This window comes from Coffea eugenioides, chromosome 9 (assembly GCF_003713205.1).
Source record: "Coffea eugenioides isolate CCC68of chromosome 9, Ceug_1.0, whole genome shotgun sequence".
NCBI classification, from domain to species: domain Eukaryota; kingdom Viridiplantae; phylum Streptophyta; class Magnoliopsida; order Gentianales; family Rubiaceae; genus Coffea; species Coffea eugenioides.
This window is the reverse complement of record NC_040043.1, coordinates 13,072,482-13,082,842: the sequence shown is the minus strand read 5'-3', so window position 1 is coordinate 13,082,842 and position 10,361 is coordinate 13,072,482. Positions and strand designations below refer to the sequence as shown.

The 10,361-nt window shown below is 37.9% G+C and overlaps 3 protein-coding genes across 4 annotated transcripts; 1 reads left to right on the top strand and 2 right to left on the bottom strand.

Annotated features, from left to right (window-relative positions):
- Positions 1–669: 669 nt before the first annotated feature.
- On the bottom strand, positions 670–3,231 carry LOC113781912 (protein MHF1 homolog). Its single transcript, XM_027327778.1, has 4 exons — positions 3,067–3,231; positions 2,918–2,989; positions 1,440–1,520; positions 670–868 (listed from the first exon to the last, which is right to left on the bottom strand). The coding sequence occupies exons 1-4, from the start codon at positions 3,182–3,184 to the stop codon at positions 720–722; spliced, it is 420 nt and encodes a 139-aa protein (XP_027183579.1). The 5' UTR covers positions 3,185–3,231; the 3' UTR covers positions 670–719.
- An 861-nt stretch (positions 3,232–4,092) lies between these two features.
- Positions 4,093–9,003, bottom strand: LOC113782898 (magnesium protoporphyrin IX methyltransferase, chloroplastic-like). 2 transcript variants are annotated; one of them, XM_027328846.1, is made up of 3 exons: positions 8,316–9,003; positions 7,244–7,664; positions 4,093–4,365 (listed from the first exon to the last, which is right to left on the bottom strand). In XM_027328846.1, exons 1-2 carry the CDS (start codon positions 8,871–8,873, stop codon positions 7,257–7,259), a joined length of 966 nt encoding a protein of 321 aa, XP_027184647.1. In that variant the 5' UTR covers positions 8,874–9,003; the 3' UTR covers positions 4,093–4,365; positions 7,244–7,256. The 2 variants fall into 2 exon arrangements, with proteins under 2 accessions (XP_027184647.1, XP_027184646.1); XM_027328845.1 differs by lacking the exon at positions 4,093–4,365 and adding an exon at positions 6,655–6,924.
- Positions 4,380–6,614, top strand: LOC113782897 (trihelix transcription factor ASR3-like). The gene is made up of 3 exons (XM_027328843.1): positions 4,380–5,727; positions 6,058–6,099; positions 6,308–6,614. Exons 1-3 carry the CDS (start codon positions 5,001–5,003, stop codon positions 6,592–6,594), a joined length of 1,056 nt encoding a protein of 351 aa, XP_027184644.1. The 5' UTR covers positions 4,380–5,000; the 3' UTR covers positions 6,595–6,614.
- Positions 9,004–10,361: the final 1,358 nt, after the last annotated feature.

The following is a 10,361-nucleotide window of genomic DNA, read 5'->3' as shown; positions in this document are numbered from 1 at the left end:
ATGTTTTAAAAAATATATATATAATTATGTAATTCATAACTTATATCAAATTACATTGCACAGCACAAAACCCTAAAATCTAAAATCCTAATTCTAAAACCTTAACGCAAAAACTCTAATTCTAAAAACCTAAAACCCAAAACCCTAATTCTAAACCCTAAAACCCTAACAAAAAATCCCAAAACCTAACTGTAAAAAGCCCGTCCGCATTAAAACAATTTTTTTTTGCATATGTCAGCCGCGGACGTGCTGACTGAGCACGTCCGCCGCTGACAAAAGCGCAGACGAGCCAGTTCCTGTCAGCCAGGGACGTGCCCAGTCAGCACGTCCCCGGCTGACAAATGCCGAGCCGGAGTCAGTTCCTGTCAGCCCGGGGACGTGCCCAGTCAGCACGTCCCCGGCTGACAAATGCCGAGGCGAGTCAGTTTTAATCAGACGGGGACGTGCCCAGTCAGCACGTCCCCATCTGACACCTACTTTGCCCGAGGGGGTTTTCAGTCAGCCAGGGACGTGCCCAGTCAGCACGTCCTGGTCTGACATTTCTGTACAACACTGAATTTTTGCAGAGAACAATTTTTAGTTACGGGACAATTAGAAATAGACCATGTCAGAGCTGCATTTGACGGTTGTTTTTTTTAAATCCAAATAATCTGAGAAATTAGCCTGGAATATGTGAGAAAAACTATACAATAATCTGCGGACGAAAATTGAAGTCTCGATTACTGATCTGGGATATAGAGTGCGTCAGCAGCACCTTTATCTTCCCTTTTTGCATTTCTTCTCCTCTTCCTTTCCGATGGAGGTTCTTTTGCTTTTAGATCATTGCAGAAAGATCTTAATGACGCAGCCAGTTGACTGTTCCGATGAGCTGAAACAAGTCCAAGTCAGCTTATGGTATATGAACATCGAAAATAAACAAACAAACAAAAACAAAAACAAAAACGAGAGAGAGAGAGATATATATATATATATACTTAACAAATTGAATCAAGATGCACTCGACTTTATTTCCCTACACCAGAAATTCAAAACGTGCAGACATATGCCATATCAGAGCTTAAACAATGTGCTTCGGAATCCTTATCAGCAGCACTAATGACACTTGTTTTGTCAATGCAAGTATCACATGTAAGAGGATGACAAAATTGGGGTAAACTGAGAATATCAACGTATAATATGCTCCAATATAAATAACCTGGACTTGTAACGATGATCAATGACAAGACATGAGCCTGTTAATTGAGAAGAAGAATGCTTTTACCGTTTAAAACAATTCAGACTCTTTCTAGTCTTTTTTTTTAAGGAGACTTGCGAAAGCATGCAGCATGCAGCTAAACATTCTAAAACTGCAGGTGCACTGAAGTGCAATTAGGCATATCATTATTTTGAATAATCCAGAGACAGAAAACTCACTTCCAAAATTATGCCAGTCAACTCACCACAAAGTATGACATCTTCCATGTTTACAGATTTACGACCAGCATGCTGTGAGAATAGCTCAAGGTCCTTTGCCAACTGTTCTGCATTTCAGGAAATACTCCATTTTTAGTTCAAACTTCAACAACTGCAAGAAACCTTTTTGTCTGCAAAGGCTAAGGGTTGCATATGCAAGATGTGATCTTTAATCAATATTGGTGCTTTCAATTCAGGAATGTCAGACTAACTATCATACATCTTTCCCTCTCTGCAGGAACAAAATGCGAGCAGCGAGCAAAACTAGTTTTGTTATGGAAACTTGAAATTTGTAAATATTTTGATCCACTTAATATCCTAGTTTAAATTGGCTGAATACAGGGATGCAAATTCGCTGGTGTCGCATCATTTTAATACATTTCGCAGTGTCAAAAAACATTGTAGAAGATGAATTAGGGGAGAAGAAAATGGGGTTGATTAAGGAACAAGCTACAACACCAGATCTCATCCACTCTCATGGTCATCATATTGTTTTCCATAAAAAATTCATGCCAAGAGCAAAGCTGAAAGCTGGAATAGCTAGACATGAAATACAGATTTCATGTTTCATGGAAAAGCTGAAAAACTTAGAAACACATAAAAATCAAACCAAGATGGCCAACAATTAGATAGAGTTCAAGTCTACCTCTATCAGTTAATAAGCAGCGTAAGATGCAATTGTTGCAGAAAATTAGATGTTAAGAATATTATGCAGATTATAAGTTGGTGATCCTTGTCCTCCATCTGAAATGAACAGAATTATCCTAAACCTAATCTTCCAGACAGACCAATTGACCATGATGCAAAATTATCGAGAATCGGTCTTTGGGAGCTGCTACTTTTGTGGCCTAATACATTGAGCCTCCTTGCTCTTGCCTTTCATCATCTCCACACCCCAAAGATGAGCACATTCCCATACTGGATACATGCTGAACTAAATTGGTTATGGACCAAACTTTCAGTCAAGACGACTTCACATTTGAGATTATCTTGATTAAGTTGAAATAATCAAGTTGACTTAATCAAGATAATCTCAAAAGAAGATAAGTCAAGATGAAATAATGTGATTTTAGGAGCTCTATACAATGAACCACTTCCTGCTGAGACAGTTCCACAGCTCAATAGCCCATTCTGTGCAATCATAGACTGGAAATCCTCTACTATCAATTGTATTTGACTATACTCCAAATGGTAACCAAATGCAGAGAGAAAATACACAGAATTGCAGTAAGATGACTAGAATCAAACAGCCTAACAAAACCCAATAAAAATAGTTTCTTTCAAGCCCACCAGAAAAAGGAAAAAAAAATCAAGCACGCATTTTGGACGACGAATTTATCAAAGTTGATCATTTCCATTATTCCTTTTTTTTGGGCCCTCCAAATAACAGGTAACCATATATAATTTTATTTAAAACTCTAATACAAGCTTAATACACAGAGAACCTTAGGGAGAAAAATATTACCGGCATATTTGAAGGCTAGATCCGAAATACAAGCCATGATCGGTTGCGAAACTTCCATCCCATTCTTTTTGGCTGCTCAAAAAATTTCGAATATGAGATGATTTTACATAATATTATGCAATCAAGTATCCAAAAGCTAATTAAAATACCTTCGGCTTCAGCAATGGAGATAGTGCAGAGTCGAAATCGATCTCTTAAGATCTCATTGACTGCTTCTTCTTCATCTCTATCCATTTCGCTTTCATTTTCTCCGGCTCCTCTTTCCATTTTCGACCAATTCAGAAATTTCTTATCTAGGGTTGCTTTTTTTTTTTTGGTTTGGGGTGGGAATTTTTTTTGGGGCCAAATTGGCCGGAATCAGCACAAAATGCGCGGGAAAAATGAAGGGAGCGCCACGTTTGAAGCAGCTTGGTTTGTTTGTGATGGGCCTAGGCCTTCTGGGCTTCAGTTCCCAACAGTGAACAAACTTTTCAATGGCCCGTAAGCAGCATGCTTAGTCAATCTACTCTTAAATTTTTGGACAAGATTTTTTTAAAAAAAATAATGGTTAATAAAACAAATGGTAGAACTGTAAATAACAAAAAATTGAGTCCAAATAACATTTCTCTATAGGATAAAGTGATTAAATTTAAAATTTTTTTAAAAAACATAAAAGTTAAAGCATCAAAATTGAGCTTTAGTTAAAAGTGTTTTTTACACCAAAAGCTCCATTTCTAATTTTATGGAATGATGTTTATCAAAGCGTTTCAAAAATACTTTTAACATCCAAAAGTGCTTTTTAACTGAAAGCACCGCAACCCCAAACAGGTCCTAATTATTGTTAATAGTGATTCTAAGTAATGATACTCTCTATGTATACTAACGTCAAAATAATGTCAGCCCATATAAGATCAACTCTTTTGTAAATCATCTTGGACATTATTCACGTCTCTTTTTTCCTACTCATTAATTTTTTCAAGGCCTCTCATCTCAAGGTAGGTAAACAACAGAGAAATTGAGATTGAAACTGGCAACTTCAAAAAATCACAACTGATGCTACACAAAATCAAGAACTTATCATGAGGTGGGTGGATTTAGCATATTGTGTTCAGTGAACGCATTGCATTGATGAGAATAGATCACATATCCTAGAAAAATCTGACGTTGACTCAATGGTAAAATCTTTTCGCGATTACTGATCTGTATCAGTGGAAGATCATGTAACTGAAGAAGCCTTGGCCAAGAAAACAGAAACGTTTACAGAATTTTGGGTATTGAATCATTAATATAGAGCTTGACAGCTATATTTTGACATGCTTCATTGAAGATCCCATAATATTGAAGATTCGCCAGTCTGTGGAGATTGTTTACTTGTGCTGTTAGATAATCAATTCTTTGATTCTACAGTGCTTATTTCTGAATTTAGGAACAAGATAGACATAGGAAATTCAGCACATCCAACCTATTTCCTGCAAATTTCATGATAGAGATCGTCAGATACAATTGTTAGCTCATCAAGTGCGGAAAGCAAAGAGAATCACAATAAAGAACGTCATTCAAGATAAACACTAATATTATATACACCCTAATACTTCTTAAAAAAGAGAGAGAGAGAATTTATACCATTTACTACTATTTATTTAGTCCTCAACTCCTGCAACAGGTAATGTTTCATTATATGGGAAGCTGATATTATTGCTTCTGTTGCAATATAAGAATCTTAATATGCTAAAGCTAAACTATCTGGAAAATTATATAGTTAAAGAAAGGACATGCCACTTTACTTCTCAACGACAAAATTATATGGTACTAAGCAATTGAAAGGACAAAATATACATCCCAACATGGTTATGCCATTTAGGAGCTTAAGAAGATATTGACTAGTTGTTTGAGGAAATTGTGCCTCCAGTGAACATCTTGGTGCTCAAACAAGGAAAAAATCAAAGAACTTTTGAATTGAATGCATTCTAAAGAAGTATTAGCCCATGTTTTTGTAGTCAATAGCCGAGAGATGGGAAAAACACATATAAGAAGAACGTGGGAAATTAGGCTCTAAAACTTGTGCACCAGTCCAGTATTTCCTGAGTCTAGCTGTTAAAAGTACATGGCTCCTGGACCAAATGACAGGCTTGAAAAAGCCACTTCCTCAGCTAGTGTACTTGATGAAGAGCACCAAGCTGTTGAAAGGACCAATAGCGAAAATAAATCAACAAGACACCCTCGGTGGACCAAGCAAGAAACACTAATCCTCATTGAAGGGAAAAATATCGCAGAGAGTCAAGGAAGGAAGGGCCGCAGATCCAGCTCTATCTTTGTTACAGGTCAGCATGAACCCAAATGGGACTCTGTCTCATCGTACTGCAGATTGCATGGGGTGAACAGAGGGCCGGTCCAGTGCCGAAAGCGATGGAGCAATCTTGTTAGTGACTTCAAGAAAATAAGAACATGGGAGTCACAGGTAAAAGAAGAAGGTGAATCATTTTGGATGATGAGAAATGATTTGAGGCGGGAGAAGAAACTTCCAGGTCACTTTGATAGACAAGTCTATGCTGTCCTCAATGGAAACTCCTATCAAGCTGTAATGGGAATGAGTGTAGATGGAAGAGAGGCTGATGGGACATGTGTAGCAGATACTGAGGATGAGGACGAAGAGGATGTTAACAGGGGGATAGAAACGGGGGTAGTCTTTGATAGTGGTACTCATGCCAGACCAGAAACTCTAATTTCACATCTTGAGAAGTGCGCTCAGGGGAAAATTTTCAGGGGTCCAAACGTACAAGTTGCAAGAGAAAGTCCAAGAAGCAATTCCCCTGCTCCAATGCCTCTATCAGGTTTGATACATGCTCAAGTATCCTTTCATCCAAGACTTCAGCAAGCAACCAACTTGGTTGATTGTTCAAAACTGCCGCCCACTTCCTTTTATTTATTATTCTACACCTTCAAAAGATATACAGTATAGGTTTGGTTAGCTCATTCAACTATATATGTCACTGTTAGACTTATCTTTCTCTAGAGCATGCTTATAAAGTTAAAATCTGATCTGCAAATTGAATCTCTCCGAGTAAATCTTCTGTTTTGCTTTCAATCACTGAGTGAGTCTTTACACGAAAATAGTTCTTTTCCCTTGAAACTGTTATGCTAACAATTGCCTCTTAAAGCAGAGAAGCATTGTCAACACTTTCATCAGGCATACTCCAACCAAGGTAAACCTAGATATCTTCATCCCATTATGTCATTTATTATTAACCACACGGAAGAGGGATGACATGCTTTATTTCTCCATATTCAAAAAATTCATGCTGTCACTATGAACTCGTAATATTAGTCAGAATTTGTATATCTAGTCTAGTTAATCAATGATGACAATTTTTCAGTTGTCTAGCATTTGTTTAACTAGCTTGTGACCCTTAGGTCCAGCAAAAGGAAAACAGCCAGGCCCACATTTCTGGACAAGAAGAGTCTCTCAGGAGGATGTGAAGAGAAGAAGACTATCCTTGGATAAATGTGAAGATTTCAACCTCAGTCAGCACTTGATCAAGGTTTTGGAAAGAAACAATCGTGTACTAAATGCACAACTGGAAACCCAAAGAATGAACTCACAGTTAGACAGAGAGCAGCAGAAGGCCCACACTGATATACTAAGTTCTGCTCTCAGTAAGATTTGCGATGCTTTTTCAAGAATTGCAGATAAGTTTTGACAAAGGAAGATAATACATGTTCTTTGCAGCACCAGTTTTTACCCCAGCATTCAACCTATGGATAGAGAATTTATTATCCTTGTGTAGTAGCAATTAGATTCCTTTACTTCCCTAACATATCAAAAGTTGCTCTAGCATTTTAATGGTATTTAATTCTCTGATGTAAAATCCTTGACTACCCAGGTCATTTCCCAGTAATGATTTGATTTTTTTTTTCCCATTAAACTGCCTTATGGTAGCATTCTGGGTCTTAATCGGAAAGCTCATACAAAGAGCACACATCAAAGTATGAATTCCATATTAGGTCATTGTCACTTCGTCTTCATCTTCCTGCGGAAAATAACAAACCACGAAAGGGGAACCAGAATCAAGCATTATTTTGATGTCAAAAACCATACTAAAGAAAAACGTATATACAGCTTCAAATCACCAAGTGATGACATCTACATTCAATTATAGTCCAATGCTTTAACAAACAAAAATTGTTGAAGTTACAGTTGATACCTGATCATCAAATCTAATATACATGGTCTAGGAGGAAACAAAAAGAGACAAACAACATATGGAAATTAGAGCTCTAAAAAACTTCTGGGAGTCTCCTAATATCTAGCCGTTCAGAAGAGGAAGAAGGCAAAAATTCAGCTCTAACCTCTTGTTATGCACTAGGCAGGAACAGCCTCCACAAGCTTTGCAAAATAAAATTGTGTTGTAACTAAACCTCTCTTCCTTATTTTCCAGCCAACTTTCTGCAAAGCCCTCTCGACATCAGCCTCTGCATGTAGATATGCCCTTGTAGCCTTTGATGGTCCAGGGAACAATTCTCCAATTCTCTTCAACAGATCATAGTAAAATGTCTTGGGAGCAAAACTAAGAATCAACCGATTCTTGGCTAACGAAGCAAGATGAGCAATCATGGCGTCTGCCTTACTTTGTGGATAATGTATCAAAACATCTAAGCAGACTACCGTGTCATACTTGCCATCTAAGCTTTCTAAGTCCTTCACTTCAAATTTTGGCATAACTGGTGCGGGTGATACCTCATCTTTACCTTTCAACAGCTCTGCTTCCGCCTGTACCATACACTAGTATGGAGGTAAGAGTTTTACTTAATTAGACAATTGAAGATTATTCTTCCAAGTGTTAGCAAATAGGACTGCCTTTTTTTTTTAAAAAAAAAAAGGGGGGGGGGGGGGGGGGGACATTTTATCTGTACAGCGTCTTGTCGATTGGATAGTTTATAGTGAAATCTTTTGGGGTCTATAACTAAACCAAAGGACTACATGAGTAAACTATAGACAGGTGGCATTGTTGATTTAAGTTACTGTAGCCAGTAATAGGGAACATCGGATAGAGAGAAGAGACTAGAGAGGAAAATATACATATTCTATAATTATATAAAAAAGAATCATGATTAGCACAAGGCACAATTTTAGGACTTAGGGATGTGTATTTACCCTATTCCGGACCCCTTTTTCTTTCATTCTTTTCCACTCTTTTTAATTGGTTATAAAAATTTCAGCATTTCATCAAGATGACTACTCATTGTTAGCATTTTAAGCAGCTAATTATCGCCAAAGAACGCATTTTTACTGAATTTTTACGAAAAAACTGGAAAAAGAAATTGTAAAGCATGCCCCCAAGAAATAGGGGAAAAAATAGTAGTTGCTTTAGCTGATCAATGCAATTAACCAATTAGCAAGATGATTAGCAGTAAGGCTCGCCTGCTTCTGAGCTTCAGCAACCATAGCAGCCGAAATATCGCTAGCCAAAACAACGGCCCCTTCCTTCGCCAAGGGAATAGCCAGCGACCCGGTCCCACATCCGGCATCACAAACAGTAACTCCCCGCAAAGACCCTTCATCCTTCAACATTTTCAAAGCATTTTCCACTGTTTTGGAATGCCCAATTCGAATATCCAATTGAACCTTAGTCACATCGTCCGTATCCCCATAAATCTTCTTCCACCTCTGAAACCCATTATTGTTAAAGTACTCCTTAACCACCTCCTTATCCCCACCGCCAACCTCCTCCGCCTGCATTCTCCGCCGCCGTTCCGGGTCAGCCAGAGAGAGCACCGCAGCAAGTGCTGCCACTGACCCGCCACCAATGACGGCGACTGTGGTTCCGTCTAAGGTAGGAGCCATCGAGACAACGTCGGTTGCCGTGGATAGTGGCGGAATGGCAGCAAATGTGAAGGATTTTCGGTGAGGTTTGGTGGGGTTTAGGGTGGGGTTCGGGGTGAAAGAGACAGGGGAGAAAAGGGCTGAGGAGAAAGCCATTTTAGGGGTCAGTATCAAGTTGGCCGCCGGCCGGAGATAGAGTCCAGTGTGCTAGTTAAAAGGTGAAGCTGTCTCGTTGGTGATGATGACGATGACGATAATGTAATCTGAAACGGATATGATTTGGCGCCAGTCGTTCTGGTGGGTCCCCTTCTTTTGTATCGGAGGCGGATGGCTCTTTTTGCCACTTTCTCGGAGGGAAGGAGATAAGGAAGAACACTCAGGGAACAGAAACTCGGGATTGGATGGAGAGAGATCAAAGCCAGGGAGAAAACCAAGCCAGGCTGATGATCAAGGTCCACACGCACCAGGACAGAAGGCAACAAATGGTGGGAATTGGAATCACTGCTACTGACTCGGCAGGATGTTTACAAGCATGCTGGGCATTAAGGGAAAGAATGTCTGGAGACACAAAGCAGGACCAAGCTGGTGCGGTGAGGCTAGCACTTTTGAATGCAATCAGTAAAGGCTGGACGAGTGTTAAAGTAGAGTTAGAAGATAGTGAACTGGTAGAGTGCATAAAATATACAAGGACCAGCAATCAACAGATGGCTACTCTCCTGGAGGATATAAAATATATAAGTAATTTGTTCCAAAAGTGTTCTTTCTCTTTTGTTGAATCAGGATTTGTAGGAAGTATCAAGTTGAGCATGCATGCTCTAAACATCCTCGTGGATGAGGAATGGGTGAATCCCAACTTGTAGTGCTAGGCACTATTGTTTTAATAGGACTATTGTCCTGATGACTGGACCTTTGTCCAAATATTGTAAATATTTGAGTAATCTATAAAGCTATCGTTTCGGAAAAAAAAAAAGAATGGAAAATCGTTTTACATTTTTCAAACATTGCTACGTTTTTCATTAATATCTTTTTTAATTACCTTCTTATCTCATATATATTAAATCGTTATAGTAATTTTTTTCTAAAATATTCAAAAAATTCAATCCAACAAGGCCTAACTTTTTCGTTTCTTATTTTGAAAAATATAATTTTACGTCCCTTATAAATTTATAAGGGTCAAATTTAATTCCTATCTAGATTTCTAACTAATTTTTTATTGGAATCCATCACATGCCTGTACGTGATTATTTTTAAAGGTAAAATTGTTACATCAAATTCTACATAATCCGATCCATAGTCTCTCATATGTCACAAAATAAATTATTCTGTTTCTCATGTTTCACAAAATGGATTTTTTCATCCCTTGTTAATCTTGTGTGTGAATAGTTTTTTTTTAAAATATGTATATATCTATTTAATTTCACCTGAATATTACGAATAGCATATAATATATCTTTATTTGATTTCACCTAAACAGACTAATTGTAATTATACGCATGTTATTCAATTAATATATATATATATATATATGTGTGTGTGTATGTGTGTGGGTTTAAAATTAACAATTTTTTTTTAAACTCATGTATATATTTATTTGATTTCATTGACAGGTGCCGAACCTGTGCAATAATAAATACCTACTCGAGA

What these genes read in the sequence shown, in the direction of transcription:
- LOC113782897 (XM_027328843.1), top strand. Translation starts at nt 5,001, where the DNA reads ATGGCTCCTGGACCAAATGACAGGCTTGAAAAAGCCACTTCCTCAGCT. An exon ending in TGCTCCAATGCCTCTATCAG is followed by an intron (nt 5,728 to 6,057) that starts GTTTGATACATG and finishes CTCTTAAAGCAG; the next exon opens with AGAAGCATTGTCAACACTTT. An exon ending in TCAGGCATACTCCAACCAAG is followed by an intron (nt 6,100 to 6,307) that starts GTAAACCTAGAT and finishes TGTGACCCTTAG; the next exon opens with GTCCAGCAAAAGGAAAACAG.
- LOC113782898 (XM_027328846.1), bottom strand. Translation starts at nt 8,873, where the DNA reads ATGGCTTTCTCCTCAGCCCTTTTCTCCCCTGTCTCTTTCACCCCGAAC. An exon ending in TTGCTGAAGCTCAGAAGCAG is followed by an intron (nt 7,665 to 8,315) that starts GCGAGCCTTACT and finishes TGTATGGTACAG; the next exon opens with GCGGAAGCAGAGCTGTTGAA.
- LOC113781912 (XM_027327778.1), bottom strand. Translation starts at nt 3,184, where the DNA reads ATGGAAAGAGGAGCCGGAGAAAATGAAAGCGAAATGGATAGAGATGAA. An exon ending in CTCCATTGCTGAAGCCGAAG is followed by an intron (nt 2,990 to 3,066) that starts GTATTTTAATTA and finishes TTTTTTGAGCAG; the next exon opens with CCAAAAAGAATGGGATGGAA. An exon ending in TCTAGCCTTCAAATATGCCG is followed by an intron (nt 1,521 to 2,917) that starts GTAATATTTTTC and finishes CCTGAAATGCAG; the next exon opens with AACAGTTGGCAAAGGACCTT.